Source organism: Cariama cristata, unplaced genomic scaffold (assembly GCF_000690535.1).
Source record: "Cariama cristata isolate BGI_N322 unplaced genomic scaffold, ASM69053v1 scaffold9167, whole genome shotgun sequence".
Taxonomy (NCBI): Eukaryota; Metazoa; Chordata; class Aves; order Cariamiformes; family Cariamidae; genus Cariama; species Cariama cristata.
In genome coordinates, this window is record NW_009626041.1 from 22,255 (window position 1) to 45,287 (window position 23,033).

Consider the following 23,033-nt stretch of genomic DNA (forward strand, 5'->3'; position numbering starts at 1 on the left):
GGCTTTCCTAGGAGATTTCCCTGCAGTAGTTACTGTGGGTTCACTACATCTCACACCTGCCTTCAGACTTTCCCAAGAGCTAAACTATTCTTGACTTTGCCAACCCATTGCACAACGATACTTCATCCTTCACCGTTCTTCCATTACTATGTACTCGCTACCAGCCTGGATTAGCTAGAAATGACCACTTTTTGTATGCACATTTTCAAAATTCAGTGTTGATAAGATGTGGATGTTTATCAGAGTTTTTCTCTGTACTGCTGTAATTAACTAATAGCCCTATTTCCTCAAGCTGTGCACACACTTGCTGGCATGATTAACAACAATGGTACGCCAAGATGCAAAATAATTAAAAGCATTTTTTCTTTTATTTGGTTACAAATAAAGAGAAAATTAGAAAAGCAAAGGTCTGACCTCAGATACATAAGTGTGGTGCTTGCTGCAGTCATGTCTCATTACTCCTGTATGTCTGAGAGTGCACCCAAGGCCAGTCAGCCAAACAGAAAACTACAAAGGGGAAGAAGAGCACAACCTTAAAGTTGCTAGAGGGGGGTTAAAACCACTGAAAAGTAAACCCAACTATTCTTTGAAAGTATGATTGAGTGAGCAACTTTTTACAGAAATTGGTCTACAGGAATCTGAATTTTTTTAGGACTGATCAAAAGGCCTTTGAAAGGGAAGAACTTCCTATTTATTTCAGTGGACTTTGATCTTGTTAGATTAAACTTAGATGGACGTTCAGAAATTAACAGAAAGAAACTTTTAGTGTAACACAGCATAGAACTACATAATGATTTCTCCTGTTTCTTTGAGATCACCATCTACTTCTCAACACATCTCTGTATCATTAATATTTTTCTCACTGGTCTGAATAACGGACATTTGTAAACAATTCAATAGTCCTATCATTTACTTCATGTTGCAAACAAATTGTATTTTGCAGAAAAATTGCTAACAGCAATACTCGTGTTAATTTTTGCTTTCAGCTTCACCTCCTACTTTTGAACTGAACCCTATGAAGAAGAAAATCCTAGCAGCTAAAGGGGGCCGTGTAATCATTGAATGCAAGCCTAAAGCTGCTCCTAAGCCAAAATTCTCCTGGAGCAAGGGAACAGAATTGCTTGTAAATGGGAGCCGGTTAGTATTGACTGTTAGCGGACACTGTGAGTCTTAAAAATGCTGCCTTATGTTTCTATTTATCCTGTCAGCTAGTTCTCGCTTTTGCAGACTTCAGGGGCAGGAGAATGTGTAATTTCAGGAATACACTATGCCAAAATGTTACCAGCAGTGTGGATCCAAATAGCTAGCAGGATATTCAACTTTAACCAATCTGTTTGGTGCTGTTCACATTTCAGAATTGAATTGTATCGCAAAACAGTAAGAAAAATATTTGGATGACTACAGGTGAATGAAAGTACAATCTCTTGCTCCCGCAATGTGAAGCATCTAATCATGCCAGAGTCTATATAAATATTTTTTACTAAAGGAGTGTTTATAAATGCAGGAGTTAGATGTGAGCTTCCAAGAGGTGTTTGTGGTTTGTTCTTTCACTTACTACAATTCTACTGAAAGTATTGCTGTCTAATGTAAAACTTAATTTCTCTTGATGTATGTTTTGCACTTTCAATAGCATACGTATCTGGGATGACGGAAGCCTGGAAATTATCAATATCACAAAGCTGGATGAAGGTCGCTACACCTGTTTTGCAGAAAATAACCGAGGAAAAGCTAATAGCACTGGTGTTCTAGAAATGACAGGTAAACCTCTAAATTGCACTACTTTGTTTCAGGTAGAATCCCTTAATTCAAAATCACTAATTTTTGTTCCAGTATTGCACTACTTTTGCAAGCCATTTTATATCTTTTCTTTCTAATTTAATTGCTCATTAAACAATGAATTGATGCCTTTAAAGCATATTGCTCAGTAGGAACCAGGTATGTTTGCACCAGTTCTGAGACTGTATCTCAATTTTAAGGGTTGATTTTTCCATAAGAGATTATTAAATCCGATCCATTAAATTGACACATTTTAATGCATTCATTCAATTTGGTAGCTTAGCGCTCAGGCTACGGTATGATTCTGGGACCATGACTCAAAGAGAGAACTGGGACTCTTACTGACCTTCCTTAGGTTTTTTTTGGTTTGTGTTTTTTTTTGGGGGGGGGGGGGGGGTAAGCAGGTTTGAGAGAGCATTGCAGTTAAAGAAACACACATTAAATTGATGAGGCGAGGGCAAATAGCCATATGATTGCACTGCTAAATTCCCTTCCTTTATGGGTATTAGTATTTTCTGATTGAGTAGGGATATCCTTAATTGTGTATTTGAAATCTGATGTCAAATAAATAAATTGCTATAGAATACAGACAGGAAGGGTGATGTTCATGAACAGCTATGTCTATCAAGTATCACTGATAGCAGAAGAGTCATTTATCAAATACGTTTTTTAATGTCTGTTCCAGAAATCATGCTGGGTGTGACAGCTCAATGCCACAATATTGATGTACTAATGTAAGAATTAATCTGTATCATCAAATCATATGAAAGCATTTTTCTGGCTGATTTATACCGAATTTATTGTGCCAAATAAGACTTTAATTTGATTAATCAGATTTGTTTAATGTTTGCAGTTACTTTTTATCATCTTCTGCAGTTTTATATGTCTTTATATGTCTTAATATTACCCTCAGGCGTTTAATTATTTTGAAAGGTTATGTAAATAAATATCCAGCCCCTCAATAGCTATATCATACCTTCTAAAATCAGGAAGAACATTTGCATATTAAATTCGCACATTGAAACACTTAAACCATATGTTTATAAACCTTATAAACTAGGAATAAAGGATTTTAAAATTTTGGAGAATTCTACTCTGATTCATCTAAAAAGGAAAACCAAAAGATTAAGACATCTCCCTTGCATCACAGAAGAAACAGAAGGCTCAGATGACATATTTCAAAATTATTTTCACATTGTGGACAATGATGAGGGTTAACAAAGGATACTTTGAAAATGGTATTCCCAAGCACATTGTGTGGCCCATAAAACTTCTCAGACATTGTGCATGACTACAGGAAATTAAAAAGTTAAATCTGAAGCTGACAGGCTCTGCAGAGTCTTACGGTTTTTCCCACACACTGTTTGTTCACTGCCACTGGACCAGTCTTTCAGCAGCTGCTTAGACTGGTAGAGTACTTTATATAAATATTCAGAAAATCACTGATGGTAGAACCAAATGCTGAACACACAGGCACAACACTACAATGGAGCAGGTATCCTAAGCACGTGTTCATAGCTAAGACTTTAGAGACCAGATGCTAACAGGTTGCTCCAATGCACTATGTGATGCTTCATTCTGCAAAAGCCAGTAGTTGTGCCATCCTCACAGTCTCAGTATTAAGCAGGTTTTAGCTTACTAGAGTACGATATGGGGGAAGGTTTCTCTCCAAGGCAGACTGAGAAGAAATGTTGGATTTATTAAGGCTTTTTTGCTGTTCTGTGTATGGTGGGATGTAGTGTCCTCCGTGGAGCATGCTTGAATCTAGGTCTCAACTAGTAGCAATAGCTCTTTTCTTATGGCCATTGTCTTCCATGTTTTGGTACCCTACTCCCATTCTCATATTGCTGGGAAAGAGATTATATGTCATGGCATAAGGAAGAGACTCTGTGGCTTTTTGTTTTATGATAATGATTGAAAGAAAAAGAACAGATCTCAGTGATCCAGTGAGTCCCTTCCAGAACAGTCTTGCTAATTTGCCGTATCAGTTTGATGCAAGTACCAAGAGCTCTATCAAGTATCATGAGATATCTGCCTTTTTTTTTGTTTCTGTAATAATAAGAGACATTGCTGGGGGATATACAGCTTTCTTCCTTTCGTTGTATTATTTTCTCTTCCTTTCCACATGTAGCTATTTGCATAGTTTATTATGCATTTGTTATATTGTTTCTCAGTAGATAAATTACGATCTCAGTCCCTGCAGTGCTCTAATGGAAATCTGACTCATCCTGACAACTGAGTAGAACTTCCCATTTGTTAAAGAGACAGGTTATAAAATGTAAGAAATATTATAATTAAAACAAGAAATGCAACACAAGTCACGTAAGATTCTTTCTACCTGAGATATAGTCAATGAATAAAAATAGCTTTAAATAGTCAGTAATGTGATTCAGAGACTGAAACAGCCATTTTCAAGGGACAACTAAGTAGAAGTTAGGCTTTTCAGTTGTAAAAGATTTCCTTTGTTCTCTTTAGTTTGGTCCTTTGAAATGTAGGTGCACGACCAACATGTAAACTAGAGTTTGAGGGAGCAGTTTAATGTATAATCAAACAGTTATGGAGCTGAGTTTACATTTGGATAAGCATTTATTTATTGGAATTTTCCATGTTTGCCATTAACTTCACAGAAGCTACAAGGATTACTTTAGCTCCGTTGAATGTTGATGTCACCGTTGGAGAGAATGCTACCATGCAATGCATTGCATCCCATGATCCCACATTAGACCTGACATTTATCTGGTCTCTAAATGGCTTTATAATAGATTTTGAGAAAGAGCACGAACATTATGAAAGGAATGTTATGGTAAGATACTCTAGTTCCTTATTTAATGTGTGAAAGCCTAGTTTTCTTTATTGTGAATAGCTGCCTTTTCTGTTTTCCTTTTTCTGTGTTGGTTCAGGTCTAGAAAGATGCGTAGGCTAAGAACATAAAATAAAATTACAGTTTAGACACCTTACAGACATGTGGACACTTGCAGGTAGATACCTGAAATCAGATATCTAAATTGACATGAGAATTTTGGTCCCTCAGTTAAATCCCACTGTGATTAATAGTGAATGTAGCTGGTAAGTAGGTAGCCTGATCGTAAACAAGGTGCAAATTATCTCAAAAAAGTGCGCATATGCATACACTTTTACTTACCCATGTTTTTCTCTCGACATTTCTGGAATTTGGCACAAGACCGGGCCAGACAGTGGGTAGGAGTCAAACAGGCTGTAAACACTGAGCAAGAAGAGTTTGTGTGAAGGCTAAACAAGTTAATACAAAGACACTTGTTTTGGCATCTAGAAAGAGGAATCACAGATCTTTCGTGTTTGCTTGTATGGTAATCATTTTACAGTCTTCTATCAGACTTATTCAAAATTAATACCTTGATTAGAAATCTTTCTCTTTATGTCTAATCACATGCTGACTTACCTGATATTCAACAACAGCCTCAGAGTGGTTACCCACCTGTATATATTTATTCTTTTGTTCTGGGTTTAAATGATACAAAAATCCTCAAATTTAGATACTTTTTTTTTTTGTGCTGGCAAGAGGAACTGCGGATGTGGAGAGAAAAGGTTGCTAATGGTACCTATAGTGTCCGGGAACGCCAGGGGCCATGTTCAGTTTCAGCTGCATGTTCAAAATGATGTACTACATAACAGTGCCTCCTGCAGAGTCTTTCTCCTAGGCTGGCAATATTGCTTGATTTTCTGTGGACCATGAGATTCTTTTTCTCTCCTTCTTTTTCAATATCTGTTTATCTCCAGATCCAGATATCTGTTTCAATATCTGTTTACATCCAGAAGATGTTTCAACCATAACTATTTTAGTCTGATTTGGAACACATCAGTCCTTTGAGGAGTCAGAGTTGCCTCAGCCTGCTCGTTTGCTGACTTGTAAACATCCCTAAGTCACACTGCTTTCTTTCAGTGAGAGAACAAGTCCTTCTCCAACAAGCCAGCAGAAGTATGCTAAGATCAGCTGAAAAACATTGAAACCTAAAGACATAAAGCCCTTTCTGCGTTAAATCTCCTGAAAGTCTATGTCCAAACTCAGCAGCAGGGTACTAAGCAGTTTGCAGTGTATTTTGTGTTGCCTCAGGAATTACAAAATATGTAGATCTTCATTAGTACACTGGCATCTTTCAAAACATTTCCTGCATGTAAATAAAACCAGTCTTTTTGTCAAATTTTATTTAGTTCATTGCTTTTAGCTGCCTGACGGAAGTCACACAAAGAAATTGTGTTCCATGAAACAGAAAATCAGGCTGGAAGTGTTGATGAATCAGTGGTTTTGGTGTGGAAGCAAGGTAAAAATGCCTTTACTAGAGGACTTTGTAATGCAAGACCGTGTAATGCAAGAGAAAGGAACCTGAACTTTCTCCATCTGTTGGTCATGTGTTGAACAAAAGGTTTTATATGACATACACTTTCGTGTTTTCCTCTTAATAATGAAAATAGAAGGAAATTGGATGTTTTTCTTTTAGAGGAGATTAATTCTAAAATGTAATCCCAATTTTAGGGCCCTTTCTAGCAAATCACTTCAGGTGAACAAATCTGGGGCCAAATAAGGGCCTCAGCAAGTGTGTAAGGTGTAATCCTCTGAAGATTGAGTCAATATTTAGGTTCTCAGATGCCTGTTTCATCTTCCAAATAGCCAGTGGTCCTGGATCTCCTGATCCCAAATTCTGATTAACTCCACAATATTTTAGACACTTTATTGAAGTGCTTGATTCTAAAACAAAATTAGCCTAGGTTTGCTAGGCTAGCTTGGTCTCTACACACCTTCTATGGTCTGCAGAGAGACAGAAAAAGGTGGTTCACTTCATGTGAGTGTTGAATCTTGTGCTGGAAGATTTCCTCTTCAATAGATCATGGAGATGGATACTCCATAGGATGCAGAAGTAGCTGAAAAGTGACTAATACTTAATTCACTTAGACAGTTAAGTAGGTTACATCCAAACATCAATTAATTTATTTGTCAGCCTGAAACACCATCTTCCTGAAGGGTATTTCTTGGTTTGTTGTGTTCCTTTTGTACTTGATCAGTACTGGTAGAAATTATTTTAGCAGGGGCAGCTTCTTGTTTTGCATTCCCAAGCCTTATTTCTGGGCTTTCAAATGCAAAGCAAGTGCAGATAATACTGTTCCTCTTCCACAGGCAGTTCAGTCTTCCTCACCCAGGACAGAGAGGACAGTAGGACTGCATTCCAAGTCTGGAACTGCGATTTGTAGTTATTTGCCAATTCAGCACTTAATAACAAATGGAGAATTTTTAACAAGTTCAACAAATCCAATACAGAGGTTTATATAGGATGAAGTGAAGGGAATATGCACTTTCAATATTTCTGTTTCATTCATTTATTATCCTATTCTTGCATTAAGGGTTTTTCTCCTTCCCGTGCGAGCAAAGGGATTTTCTCCTGCCTACCGCTTCCGTCTCTGGCAGTTTTAAGCTCAAGTCCCTGGGTGGCAGGTTTGCTCAGGCTTTCTCCGATGCAAAGGGGTGAGCTGTCATGCATTTGACAGCAGCAGCCCTAACTGCTGGGCTTGAAGCAGTGGAGTCCCATGTTGCCACCCAACCCTTCAAAAACATAAAAGAAAAAAATATTCCATCATGAATATTAAAATTACTGGATATGTGATGCATGCTGTCTGTGACATAATTTCCTTTGATACAGCCATAGAATTTCAGTTCTCAAAATAACACTAATATTGTTGTCACATACACCTAATGGATGCTAATGAAATTCCTGTAAATACCGACATAAGTCCTCTTTCTTGAAATGGAAACTTTGGTATCTCCATCATTGCTGAAGGCAAAACTAATTTGCATTGCATTAGTACTAAAACTCAGTATTCAACTATTGTGTGATTCTGTGATGGTTTAATATACTTCTGTAAAAAAATATAGTTAAATGAAGTTTATCAAAGATGGTATTGAGTGTTGAAAGCAGATGACAGGAGTATTTTGCTCAGCCAATACATTTATATGCTGGTGCACAGTTAGTTGTCTAATGGGTATCAACACCTTTCACCACAAGCAGAAACTCCAGTGTTTGAAATAAGGAGTTAAGGTGTTGGACCAATGCTTGGTACCAGCAAGAATGGGGTCATTTTAGAAAGTATATCATGGAACTTTATGCTTTGTTCTTTCTAATTTCCATCAAAATAGGAATTTTAACACTGAGGATTGATAAATCATTTCATTTTCATGATGGATTTCATTTTTTACAGAGTTGGTAGGGAATCTTTCCCCAGGAGTTCACAGACCAAAACAAATGTCTTTACTGATGCTGGGCGTTGTATAGCATTGCACCCAACTGAAAAGCTCTCACAGAATGAGGAGCATTGTTCAAGATGGTGCTGACACACTTCACTGTCATGACTGCTATGGAGCAGGAATTGAGACCTACTGAATCCACAGTGACTCTGAAGTCAAGCCTTTGCAGTGTGCTCTCCAGTCTTCATAGATTCAGAGGTGTGGCACAAAGGCAGCCAAGCATGTTCAGCACAGAGCTTGCAGGGCTCATAACTCAGGATTTATTCAGCTTTGAAGTCACTTCTGAATCCAAGTTGTCTCTGCATAACTATCTCTGGTGTCCCTGCATCTGTCATGCAGTTAACCTGCAATAGTGTAGACTTCACTGTATTCTCAAAAGCTTTTTTTTTCCTTATGCAAACATTATTCCTCTGACTTGATCCCCCTCTAAAGTACAGAAAGCTTTGCAGTCTTCTAGGACCACATTCATGATATTCTGGAGATGCATGGTCAGACTATTACTTTACATTAAAGTAAAACACACATGGAAAGCCTTATTTCTTCACTTTAACTGTTAAAGGTGGTTAGTTCAGATACCAAAATCCACACTACAAATGTCTAAAATAGGTGAGGTGAATTCTAGTTTGGAGGGAGTGTTTGCCAAAAAGGAAAGTTCGCCAAAATTGATGGTTTTGTAAACCGCAGAGAATAAGTTGGACTATAAAAATCCGATTAGAGGAGTACACCTTAATACCTGCTTGGTTTTTGTAAATTACTGTAATTTGGAGTTCCTTGGCTGGACATTGTAGACAAAGATGTTTTCCTGGATGTTTCCGCTTCAACAGATTACTGACTAGATACTCAATTTTATTGTATAAATCTCTCCCTGCACATTCCACAGTTTTCTGTGGCAGAAAAGATTCAAAGATTTTTATTTTAATTTTTCTTCACTGCTTTTCCTGGTAATCCTCTTTGCAGAGTGTGGAGTCTAGCTGCAGCTACTTGACAGGAAACGAATAGAAAGTTCAGGAGGAGAACTGAAGAACTGGAGAAAAATGTTTAGAGAGGAAGGCTCAATTACTGACAAGGAAGAAGAGGAAGAAGAGGCTGTATGTGGATTGGAACAAAACCTGGGAGACAGAGTTGTAGTGAGCTCATTCAGTACAGTTTGTTGAATGTATTGAGAGGGCAGGTGATTGTTCATGAAGCATGGCCAACCAAATCAACTCAGCTACTGGTTTTTTTCTGAAAAAGAGTCCCAGGTCTCTCTGAAGGCACTGTCTCAATACATTACTTTCAGTTCCTTGATGTATTAGGGAGACGCTTCAGACATGAGTGAGTTGGAAGACACATATTTTGGCTAGGTTTGGGGTAAAATTTTGAGGCAAGGACCTAATAGTAACATAGTGAGCCTGGAATGAGATGGATGGATTGAATGGTTAAGAGCAAGGAGGGGAAGAAAAGCAGGAGACATAGTGCTGAGGGTGAAGCCAACAAGCAGTTAGCTCTCACAGAAACCTTTGAGGAAACCTGTTATTAATCCACCGTGCTGTTTCCAGCACAAAGAAATTTACTCTGTTTTGATGATCAAGATATGCCAACTTCTGTGCTAGAATTAAAAAAAACACACTGCAAATCAGTTGACTCTAACTTTATGTGCTTGTGAGACTTCAGAAACTACCAAAATCCATGTACCGTCCCTAATTAAGTAGCAGGAGCTGAGAAAGCCAGGTGTGAGCACCACTCAGAGAAACGTAGTTTGCGGTGTATTGTGAATTTTCATCATCAGCTGTAACGTTGTGAGCCGTGAGTACAAGTGAACAAGTACCTAGGCTTTTTCTGCTGTTGGAACTGAAGTAACAGGGCATATTACCACAGGTATGCTGGTACAAAACACAGTGTCCTCAGGCATTCTCAGCGGTGTGCTGAACAGAGAAGAATAGTATTTTGTTGGAAATATTTCCCAGTCCACATTTCAGGAGTAGAATTAGCACTGTACTTCCTTTACAAATAAATATAGTTTGCTGGAGGAAGAGATTCTTTAGTGGGTACAGCTCTGTGATCATTATCCTGCTGGGTTTTTTATTTACCTGTAACTTTCATGCCAGCCATGGCTTATAAAATAAAGTGAGATAAGCTCTCCTGTGAATAGGATTGAGACAATAGAGCAGCACTGGCGGTGTTGTCCCCATGTCCTCTCTGATCTCAGTATCAGGAAAACAGCTATAATCACATTTACACTAACATTTGTCAACAGCTGTTGGGTTATCTGTTCTACTTGTAGCTACCACATAGCAGATCCTTTACTGGCAGGAGCAAAACAATTCACGTGAACTCATTTAGAGTTAATAATTATGGGTACAGGTAATAGAAAGTGGTGTTTTAAATTATTGCTAGCTTTGGAAAAGCTGATCTCATCACTAATAATCCCATCCTTTCCACATTACTTCTTATTGATGCTCTTATCATCTTACCCCTACTGTGTATTAGACACCTCTGAAGCTCAGATGTCTGTTTTTTGAACCTGAATTTAAAAAAAAATTACTCTGTCTCTGCTTACCAGATTCTTTTATTTCTGCCAAGTTAGTTTTATTATTACAAAGGGCTTGTTAGTTTCATACTGACGTAAGCTGCTTTAATGTCTCTGAGGTCCCAACAGAAGCAGATACTGCTTTCAGTCAAAAGACTAGATTCCTGTAAATGATTTTTGATCATACAGGGGCACATTCTGATGACTTTCAGTAATTAGTGCGCTGGCAAAGGTGATAGTCAAAAGGGAACAGTGAATCTCAGAAATAGGTCACACAATGCTATTTTTGACATCACTATTAAAGCATAAATATAGGGCTTGTATGATGAAAGTCTTTGCTTGAAACTTGGTAAATAACTGAGTGGTGAACCACAGATACCCTTGGAACATCCCTGAGTACTGCTATCACTATTTCCAGTCTGTGATTCAGTTTTCTCTGAGTTAAGGCAGGCATTTTTAAACTTAGCCAAGCTGAGGTTTTTGAATGAAGACATACAGTGCACTCATATCTAATTTGTGGACAGAATTTGCTGATGCCCATGCTCTTTATTTGCTTTGTAAGCTCTTCTTTTACCACCAAAAGCTTAGGCGTCTTCTGAGGTATGGAAAGCTTCATCACCAACTACATAAAACCGTGCTCCTGGAGAACTTCTGAACCAACGAGATACAATACCATATCTATGGGCTGTTGATTTTCAAACTATGTTACATTTTCCCATCTGTTTTTCATCATTTAGTTTTTAAGATCATGTTCCCATAAGGGAAATTAATGTTAGAGCAAGTATATGGGCACATCATTAATAAATATAAAAAAGTATTTTAATTAAAGTGCCAATATAGGAATTAATGAGTACTAAGACTATTAAGAATTTGTAATCATTTGTTATTGAAGTAATAATATGATTATGAGAATTCTAAGTTTATGCAGTTTTTCTAAACCTTACTGCTTTGCTCAACCTTTGCTTATGTTTATTTGCAGATCAAAGTGCAAGCAATGATCAGAGATTCACAGGCGGTGTGGTTCTTTCTAGGATAACATTTAGTGTTAATAAACTAAAGGTTTATACACAGCACTCAAATAGAGAACTGTTTGTCTCTTTTATTAAAACCAAAACCAGTAAGAACAAAATGAAAAAAAACCACAACAACAACAGGAACTGAAAACTGAAGGAGTTTGAACTTCTGCAGCTTCTTTGTTGTACTTTTTTGGAGGGCAGAGGAGCAGGTAGTGGCCCTCTCTGCTCCCACAGAAGTACTGACACTCCCACTGATTTTTTCTTCCTGAAAGCCATTGACAGCAATGCTTAGCCCACTGTAGACAAAAAAGGCTTACATGTGGCGAGTCAGTCAGCCAACCAGTGTTTACTCATGCAGTAATCCCCACAGATTTTCAAAGGATGCTGTCCTCGAAGGCAATCCCCTGGACTTCTCATGAATAAACTGGGAGAGCACACGCACAGAAATGCCTCTCTCCCAGACTCACCTCACCTCTGTATCCTGCATGCATTTTGGCACCTTAAATTAAAAGCCCTGTATACTAGTCCTGAGTGAAAAGTGTGGGAAAAAAAAAAGAGAGAGATATATATATACGTGGTCATAGTTTAATAATAACTAAAAGAGAAATGGTCAGAAATATATCAAGAATATTGGATTGTTGACTGATCCAACTAATCTGATCATTGCTAACAGCCCTTGTGTCACTCAAAAATTGAAAAGGTACAGTGTAACCTCCATTTCTCTCTGACCCTATGAGGCAATCAGCTGAAGTATTGCTAGCCAGAATTAAGCAGTTTCTTTCATCTGTGCTTGATTCTCATTTTATCCAATTACCGGTTTACCTCAGTAATTTCTTCAAGATGTGAATTCTTACGTTGGACCAAAAAAAATTGGTGTTAACAGATCTCAGTTTGTGCTGAAATTTCCTGCCAGGAGAATTTGAAGCTGGCATCCAAAATCCTCCATGGAGTTTGGAAAGGGAAAGGATAGTTTTATCTGGCTATTTTAATCTCCCCTAAATATAGACTCTGTACTGTAGTTTCAGAACATTTGGAAAAGATTAAACCTTAGTTTTTTTCCCCCGTCTTTTTCAACTGGGAAACATAAACTGGATGGCATAGCTTTATTTCATTTCTTCAGAATGTCTAAATGCAGAGACACTGATGAAAGCCCCTAATATTTGCGACTGTATTAAAGGTCTTTGTTGTTCCCTAGAACCTTCCATTATATTAGCACTAGTTCTTACACCTAAGTATTTAGCAATTTCTTTTTGACATACCATTTTGCATCTGATTTCCTTTTGTTTGTGCATTTGAAGGTTTTAGGATTGCAGTGAGTTATCTCAGTGTTTGGGTTTTTTTTTTAAAAATTGTACTTCTGAACAATCTGCAGTGAATTAGAAAATCTGAATGTTGTCCCTTTCGTCTTAGTGTGGTATAAATCCATCTGTTAATCTTTTGTAACATTTTGACTTCCATGAAAGCAAGCAGATATATTTTGGAGAGACTGGGTTTTTTCTGAAATACCTTTAGGACTAACACATGTATAACCCTGTGATTTAACCTAGTAATCTTCTTCTGGAATAAAATGCAGGATAGATAAGCAAAATATTCCAAGTGTGATATTTTTAAACATTTGTATAAATGTCTTAACATAAAATCTGTTTTTCATTAAGAGTAGCTTTGGTGTATATAGTGGTCTCTGTTCTACTCCTTGTTTTACAGGTGCCCATTTAGTTATTCAGCAGGTTCATTGAAGTGTCGTAGGACAAAACTACTTTCTTCAGTTTGCCTAGCTGTACAACCACAGGTAGCAGCAGATAGTGGACCTTATAGCCATCTGAAAACATAGCTGTATATTTTCCCAATAGTCTAGCATTGACGGAGAGTGTTGCGGAAGGATTAGGGTCTGTGGTGATGATCATCATCCTGTCCATCGCCAACCCCGCTGCGCAGAACAGGGGTGGTCCTTCATCTAAGGAGCTGTGGCACGTGTTGAACGTTATTGTTTCTTCACAGTCGCTGCCTTTTAGTATCTCTTTGGTGCATCTTTATTTAGGCTGTGACTGTAGCCTCTCTGCAATGAAAATGTTCGTACTGCTTTAGGCTTGTAAAGGAAGACCCAAACAGTATCCTGCTCTGTTAGTAGAACTCCATGACATGTCATCCTACAAATGTGCATAAAAAAGCAAGTAATGGTGAAGAAAAATCACCTGACTGCTGTTTATGAAAGAATTCTTGACTAAATTTAATGTTCAGATATGGACTTCAAAAAGTAAAAGGGAGATGTTGGCTTGTAAAAACACATTTACTAAGATGTCTGGTTTCTTCATGTCCGGTAAGGAGCAGCAGCTCCTCAGGAAACACAGGACACTTTCAACAGCTGTCATATAAATGAGATGTACCTTTGAGGGTGATCCATTCTCGAAGTAAGCACTTGCTTTTCGGATATAGCAACCGCTATATATCAGTTGGGAAGGATGTGTAGACAGATAGCGCATAGCTGTGCAGGGCTGTTTACCAGCTTCACTAAGTGCTGTTTTTGTGACAGATTAAATCCAATGGTGAGCTGCTCATTAAAAACGTTCAGCTGCGGCATGCGGGGAGGTACACATGCACCGCTCAGACGATTGTGGACAACTCCTCAGCTTCAGCTGACCTTGTGGTAAGAGGTAAGATTCTCCAGGTAAAAAACAGAAATGTGACTGGTTTTCACTTAGACAAGCAGAGTGTTTCTGGTTGTTTAGAGTATGTTACTTCTCACCAAGAAATGACAGAAATTAAAATGAGAAGTGCATGAACATACAAAGTCCTTGAGGTCTACTGAGGGTACTGAGTCTATTCCAGACATTTAGAGGTCTAATTGTGCGTGTGTTTTCCTAAAAATCAATAAAGATTTTTTTTATTATGGGTATTTTTCTTATATTAAAAGAATTTTTAGACAGTTTAATTTGGTGTTCATTATTAAAAATAGATTTTAAGTATTGTTTCAATGTATCCACTGTGTAACATTTTTAAGAAGCCACTTCTGTTTTCTCATAAAGCTTTATGGATTAAATTATTGTGTATAATACTAGGTCTACATTAAAAGGATTCCTAGTTCAAAAGACAGAAACCAGGACATTTGGGGTTAAGATTATCACTCCATTGTTAACTGATTCATGTCTGTGAAGTGTTACTGCTGGCTCAAAACACTGTGCTTGCTCGTATGGTATGTATCCTACAAGATCTGTTACAATGCGTGGTTTCAATAGCGTGAGTTAATTCATGTCCTTTCGGCATTTTAGTCTGTTTTGTGCCTCCAGGTAAAACACTTCCGGAAGTACTAATGCTCTGTAATGCTGACAATTCAAAGCAGACATAACTTGCACTTGGAGCCACATTGCTGTCATATTTTGCCCCACATAGAGCTGTATAGCAGCTGAAGTATGGCTTGTGCTTTGATTCTGAATTTCTGTCATCTAAGGATGTTGTGGACTTGAATATTTCTGGTTTTAATTTTTGCTGGATATTAACAGCCAGTGAAATGTCATCAGTTTTGGATGAAATGTCAAAGCAAATATAAGTGGTGAAACTGCAGAATACATCAGCAAAGGGAAGGAGAAGGGTGTGTTCATGTACCTTAGTATTATGTGAGCAATTCCTTTTAAAAAAAAAAAAGAGACACAAGGTGCCTTATCAAGCTTCTGATTCTCCTTCCAACCTGGTAATTATAATTAGAATCATTGCTCTGAGGTTAAGTTGTGGAAGAAATTAGCATTCATTTTGTGCTCAACATTTGGATTTTAATATGATGAACACAGTTCTGCTTCATGCTGAGTAATTCTCACTACCATTTTTGTCAGAAGACGACTCAGCATCTTACAGGGACAAGGTTAAATATCTGATGAAATATGACAAAGGTGACATTATAGTTTCACTGCATTGGTAGGAAGAGGCAACAGCAAAGTGTGAAAACACAGAGCTAGGTTCAAGAGTGTCTCATCAATGAAGCAGTAAAGGATAGCCACTGTTCATGCAGGCACATGCAGGCATTTTGTCCGTCCACAAAACAATTTAGCAGTTCATAGGGATTGTCCTATGTGATCTTAGGCTATTAAAATTGCTGTCATGTTCAGAAGAATTGCTGGTCGTACTAGTGCAGCGAAGACTGTCAGGCCCCTGAGAGCACCAGCAGGCCTTGATGGCCCTGACCAGCCTCACCCGGGACACCTGCCCATGCAACTGCCCATAGGCCCAGGCGCCCCATTGAGCTCAGCCCTGGACCTTCGGCCCTGACTGGGGCTATGTTACAGACGTGCCTACTTCCAGCTCTGTCTCTGGCCCTGCCGCCTGGATGGGCTTCAGGCCTATGCTGTAGGTGGTTTGTTTCCTGGATGGACAGCTTGGGGGTATGCAGTAGTTAGCTTGTCACCTGGATGCACCTGATTCATTGCTTGTGGTACCTGGCACTGCCATATCAGCACCCAGCTCTGCCCACTGTTTTCAGACCCTGTGGGACTGTGCCCAGTTGTTGGAGGACCTGCCAGCCCTGGGGTTGCTTGTGAGTCCTGGCTCAGCTTTCCTGAGGGAGCAGCTGTCCCTGGGTGCTTCCTGACACCTGCCCTTTTCAGAAACTTTGGTAGTGAGGTGAGAAGCTGTTAGAGATATCTCCTAAAGAAAGGACAAAAGAGAGATCTTGGGACTGATGAACCTTTCCATACCTTCCAACTTGAGGGCTTCTGAAGTGAACAGTCTTGCAGGAGAACAGGTCTCTCAGGCCTTACCTACCTGAGTCCTTAGAGCTGGGCTTGCAAATGTGCATGTTACCAAGGTGGAGAGGTGACTAACAACCCTCATCTTAAAAATCAGCTCTTAGCAACAACTTCTACTTCGTTCATTGTCTGTGAAGAGTAGGAGACGACTTCCACATGCAGTGAAGTATTTAGTCCTTGCCTTGAAAGGGAGGTCCGAGGACAGCTAATTAGTAGGTTAGTTTTCAATGCCAAGATTTGAATTTTAATAAAGTTGGTTATGAGCAATCCAGTAGTCAACTGATGTACATTTTTCCAAGGATACTAAATGGGATCTTAGGAGAAGAAACAATCGTGAATTTGATTGTCAAACTCATAGGCCATAACCCAATAGATTGTGTCGAGTGGTCATGCTTATTTCTTTTTAAACAACAGCATATATATTCTTGAAGGAACCAGTCTAAATTTGAATACTTTTGGAGTCGGGAATGGAATTGCTTGCTTGTTAGAAGGATAAATTAATTGAAACCAAGGCACAACAATATATGGTAGTATATTTATTTGATTCAGTTAATTTCATTTGATTCCTTTTGCTCAGATTTATGGAGAAAATAAAGAGCTCAAGAGCTGGTGACGCATTTGGCACACTGTGTGCTTACGTCTGATGTAGAAATCTCATCCTATTATTTTTGATGAGTTGTTTTTGTTTTGGTTTTCTGTGGTTTTTTTGTAAATACTGCAGAGAAATATAACCTGTTACTGTTGGGTTTTTTAAATATGTCTGGGACTTGTTCAATCAGATTGTTGGATAATTACCTGGATCATGTTGGCATATTACTGTCTCTGAATGTGAATCAGAAAATGCTTCTCAATAGTTCTAATGCATTGTCTCTGTTTTTACACAACAGTCAATGTATATCACGTAATTGTGTATCATATAAAACAGAAGCACAATAACAAAACCAGACAGTCAATATGAACAGAATGATCTGAAAATATAGGCCAAGTTTGTAAATTGGTACTAAGCTTTGGGTTACAGAATTACTGTAAGTTTTTAGCACAGCTTACTGAACATTATGGTGTCTTTTACAGATGATTCCTATACTCACATATGCATGTGCCTGCATCACTCTCTTCTTAGCTTCCTAGTCTGTGAAAAAATCACCTGTGCCTGTTGATCCGCACATTTTAGCCTCTCTTCTAGGGACCAAGGCACAGCACAGCAACAATAAAAAAGTGACCCACACAAAGTGGAGGTGTGGGAGTAGTAATAATTAGAAGAAAATGTTTAAAATTTGAAAAATGCATTTAGAAATATGCAAGCATTCACTTCAGCAGTTTTTGTCCGTTATTACTGTTCAGAAATAAACCAGACGGAGTTTGGTGAAGAGATGTAATACCATTTATTAGGTTTAGTGATACAGCTGGAAAAAACAGGCAAGTTTGGGGAAAAGAAGCCTATCTCTTCAGATCTGAAGTACAACTAAAAAACTAAAAGCCAAATACGGATTGAGAATAATTGCTGTTATTTTAACATAGCTATTTTAAGTAACTGGTTTGAGCAGAAGTAGTGTTTAATACTTGAAAGACATAGAAATGAGACTGTGAACTACTCTAGGACAAGCAACTTCTACCTGTAATGATCTAGTTGGGTGTTTGGAGCATAGTAATGTGCCATCAAGTCAACATCTGTATTTAGTTCATGACTTTTTATATTCACTAGAGCTATGAATTTTAAAATTAATCTTTGTGAGTATCTGTCTTTTGAAGATAGAGAAAATACTCTTTAGAAATTATTTTATAGGTCTTTCTTAATGATCAAAGCTGAAAGGGCGGATGTGGAAAGGCTGTTCTGTGAATTTTTTTTTCCCTTTGACAGCTTAGTGCTTCTGTTCCTTGGTGGTGGTCGTGTGAGTTATTCTGGTGCGCAGAGGTTGTTCGATTTCACCCATGTAGTTTGCCAGGCTGCTCTTAGTTCAGTGGGTGTAGTGGATTCCACATTTTGGCATGGATTTTTAAAATTCTTGTTGTGGGAAGGCTTTTGTTGAACTGTGGAGAAACACTGTCTAGTTTTGCTTTCACTCAAGTTACATTAGTCTGTAGGAAGTTTGTATCTGATGATGGGTTTACCACACTGGGGTAATATGAAGAGCAAGAGAAATGTGAAGAGATCTATAGAAACATCTTTCAAAGTATGATTTTTCTCCAATATAAGTTCCAAGATTTTCCATATTATTGCAGCCATGGCCAATATGGCACAAGCAGAAGTGTAGATTAAAGGTAGACCACCAATAAGGTCATCATTAGGTGGAATTTAGTAAGGATGATTTTGTGTATTTTTTTCTGACTCGAAGTTCACTTTGTTTGAAGAAAGAGCAGCAACAGTTTAAAAGTATCATTTTTCACTTAAGAAAATCTCAATATTACTACTTAGGCAGGAGTCATGGAAGTTTCATTTGGTAGTTGTTAGATGCAAGAGCATTTATCCTCTGAATCTCTCTGTAGAGTATTAAAATGTATATATATATTTCCAATCTGTTCTTAAGTAGAAAATGAGACTGGAAAGCCTTGTATCTGTTAAATACAAGTTGGAAAGTAAACTTTAATTTTCAGAATGTTGAATTTGTGAATTGAACTACTAAATTTTTTCCTAAGGTCCTCCAGGCCCTCCCGGAGGTATAAGAGTAGAAGAAATTAGAGACACTGCGGTTGCACTTACATGGAGTCGTGGAACAGACAATCATAGCCCTATTTCTAAATACACTATCCAGTCAAAAACTTTTTTATCTGAAGAGTGGAAAGATGCCAAAACAGGTAAGAGTAATGCCAGAAGTAATAAAGTCAATAGGTTTTAAAGTATCTGATTGTTAGAAAGCTTGGCTAATCAGAAAATAGTCACAATAAAAGGAAAACAGGGATGCTGTTAATGTCTGCTACAGGGTCTGGGAGCTGGTACTGTCCTGTCAGGGTGTTGTCAACAGATTTGTCCCCAGCACTTGGGGGCCTGAACTGAATATCAAGAAATATGGAAAAGAACAGGCCAGAGTTTTTCCCTGGTTTTTACCTCTTTCCTAGTTGCTTGAAACATTCCACATCAACTACTAGAATCATAAAAACTTATTTACAGGTTAATTCGGATGACAAATGGTTGTCTTCATTTCTGTATTTGTTATGCAGAAAGTTGGTTAAAATTGTCTGCTCTTTACTGGGAGCAGACTAAGTTCCAGTTGCGTTAAAACTGGCACCCCTAGAAAAAAGATAGCTAAGATTATCCTTCTAACCACTGGATGTCATCGTTGTGCCGCATAATTGCAGTTGAGGAGGCACCCACCTGAACACAGGGCGTGCTATTATATATTTCTGTGCAAGTTTTAACATAAATGCATAGATTATTAAAATATTTTTAAACTACTAGTATCTTTGAATGCTTTATGAAGGATAGCATTGCCACAGGCTGTACAGAATTGTCCTATCAATATGATTCATTATGCCACTGTAATAAGTTATAACTCAAGTGCTTTTCCGCAGAATTAGGGCATCGCATATTCGGCATTTCTAAATACTAAGAATATTCATAGTTTCAGCTATTGTCTTTCATTGAAGTTGTCCCTTGAAACTACAGAGATAGAGGTCTAAGAAATAGACTTTGATATATTGACTGAAAATCTGTTACGTTTTTAGAGTAAAAAGTTAAAAATACTAGGCCTACTGCCTTAAATCATATTTCTTTGCTAGAATATGTAGTATATGTAACTCTGTTGTACATAATTACCTCCAACAGCCTGCAGTAGTACATGACTTATATTAAAGTAGCTTGGAAAATAAAACTGGAAGGTTCCCCAGTCCCTTCCTGTCTCTTGTATCTTGTTTGATAGTTTCTGTAGAATAAATTTCTTTGAACTTTAAAAAAATAATTACTGTAGAAATTAGAGCTGTTCAAATAACTGATGATTTGCTTCACTAACAATATACGCAGGAGGGAGGATCCTTTTAGACCAACCTCTGCATTTTTCAGGATAAATTATATTTTATGTCCTACTTATTTTTTTTCTTTTGAATTAAAAAAAAAAAAAAAAGGAATTGGGAAGAAACGAGATTATAGGAAGATATAGGAAGGATTTATAAACAGGAGGTGCCAGCTCTGGTACTGCTTACTGTTGTGCTGTGTGTTACTGGAACTAGAAACTTGTGGGAGATACAAGCGTGGGATTCAGATCTTTGCTCTGTCTGGTTCAGAGCAGACACTTGAACCCATTTCTCTCACTTCGCAGGAAGATTCCCTGTTTGCAGTGTTATAGGCATGATGAGATGCACTTCTCATCTCTGAAGTTTTTCTGCTTCACAGAATTAATGAGATGATAGTCATTGAGGCATACAGTCAGACTTTGAGCCTTATCCTGTAGCGTGTTGAGTGGGATTGGTATTTTGAGTGGGACAGGGAGGAATCTAGGTTGTTGAATTGCTTTTTTAAGAAGCTAGCAGGAAAGATATAAATTACTAATTTCTGAAAAGTTGAAATAAACTATTCTGATGTTTTCAAAATCATTGCTTTGTCATTTGTACCACACTGAGTAATTTTGATTAATAGATGATTCCCTCAAAAAATAGGTAAAAACCACCACAGTAACCATCACTGGCACCACTGCAAGCTTTTACTTAATTTCTGAGCTCCTCCCAGTTTGGCTTGGTGTGAATCTTTCGTATGAAAGATGCATGATGAACAGTCCAAATTGATCTCTCATCAGTGTTTAGGCTATTATTTGATGCTTCTAATTTTCAATGTGTGGAACAAAAAAATAGACTTTGGCATTGCACTTTGGAAATATTGTTGTTATTATTGCTACTACCATTATTCCCAAACCAAATCATTCATCTCAGGTTGCATAATATCAAGTGTATTTTATGAAAGAAGTGTATTCTACTTCACAGTGTGGAAATATGTGTGAATGGGTTATGTAATAAGTTGTTTACATTTATGTTGCTCTTTCCAGTTAAGAGGATCAGATTCTAATCATATTGAATATTCATAATTCTTCTGGGAATTTGTGGCACAGTAAGATTAAGTGAAGAGACTGAAAGTAGCCCAGGAAAAGGAATGCCAAATTTATATCATTGCTTGGATGCCATAGGAGGTTTGCAATGGCTCTACTGACTGGACAGAAAAATAATTTGAGTAAGGATGAGGGAGGATGGTGGGCAGGTGGAAAGAAAATGGAAAGTGTTTTTCTTTCTCATACAAGGCCTCACTTTGGAATGAAAATTTTCATGATCATTAAGTAGAGGAAAGTTTTGTCACCATCCAGTGCTTACACTGCCATGCCTGATTTTTTTGCAGCCATTGCATTCCTATTTTAATTCCAAATCAGCTGCCTTTCCAGTGCAGAATATCTCATTTCTCACCTCCCTCTAAACACAATACTCTAATTTGACAAACAGCTCTTGGCCTATGCAATAAATGAAAATCCTCTGTCTTTCTATAACTGCAGACAGCTATAGAAACTACCCCTATTGCCTGTGAGCTGTAGACAGAGAGTCATGAGTTACGCATTTTATTTATGGTAAAGAACCTCATCCTTATGACAGTAATAAGTCTTTCCACAGGAATTCGAAGAACGCTTACCCTTGTTGGATCAGAAATGGTTGTAACATACTCACTAGTAAGGTGCACCAAAGTATGACCATATTTTATAAACCACTCTTTATCAATTGATCAAACCCTACATTTGCACATGTCTAGCCCTTGTCTATGTCATTTATTTTTATTTAACTGTTTTTGCTTTCCAGATTTCTCATTGCATTTGTCTGTAGGTAAAATGAAATTCTACAACTACAATATGTAATTAGTAAGGATAGCTCATAACTACACGTACTTCTTTTGCTAGTTCACACCTAGTTAAAACTTACAGATCTATAAGGGTTTATCCAAGGTGGTGTCATAGTTTGCAAATTTCCAGTCACTGCCATGAGTACTCTTTGTAAAATGTGGTATTCCTAATGTAGAACACCAAGTTTCCTTCAGTTGGCTATGTGTGGTTGCAGAAAAGTGGTAGTTTTGCCAAAATCAACCATGTTGTTGGCTGACCTTATTTGTGAAAATGCTGTTTTCTAAAGCAATGTCTTATTTTTTTAGAACCATCAGATATTGAAGGAAATATGGAATCTGCTACAGTGATTGATTTAATTCCGTGGATGGAATATGAGTTCCGGATAATAGCAACAAACACTTTGGGGACAGGAGAACCTAGTATGCCATCACAGAGAATTAGAACTGAAGGCGCTCGTACGTAAACAGAAAATGTTAAGATTTTCAGTGTGCTTCTTGATTTTCACATTTTTATTAATCAGTTTTGTAATTTTGGTTTTTAATTGAAAAAGGCACTTTATAAGATGCAAGTCTCGAGAATATATTTTCAGCCACCCACTATTACAGATTTTAGTAAGCAAATGCCAGTCTATTCAGATGTGATAGCACCAAAGCAGACAGGAAAGAAACATTGTCATACAAATGGCAAATTTGCCTTCATTGCTGAAACAGAATCACACTGCATCTTTCAGAGATCCTCCACTGTATCTGTCAGTCAGGTTGTGTGTGTATGAATGCATGCATGTGCTTGGGACCAGAGTACAGGGCTTAGGAAAAAACATTTACTGTTGGTTTGTATTCTAAGTAAAGAATACATGAGAGGATGTGTGTTATACTGGATAATGCCATTTTTCTGTGATTGAAGGTTTGGTCTTGTGTATTCTTA

The 23,033-nt window shown here is 37.8% G+C and overlaps 1 protein-coding gene across 1 annotated transcript in view; it reads left to right on the forward strand.

Annotated features, from left to right (window-relative positions):
- Window positions 1-23,033, forward strand: part of CNTN1 (contactin 1) — an 81,523-nt gene that overhangs the window by 19,470 nt on the left and 39,020 nt on the right. Inside the window, 6 exon segments of the mRNA XM_009703860.1 lie at window positions 987-1,137; window positions 1,631-1,758; window positions 4,404-4,579; window positions 14,103-14,223; window positions 18,940-19,098; window positions 22,415-22,564. Coding sequence (XP_009702162.1) covers window positions 987-1,137; window positions 1,631-1,758; window positions 4,404-4,579; window positions 14,103-14,223; window positions 18,940-19,098; window positions 22,415-22,564 — 885 coding nt within the window.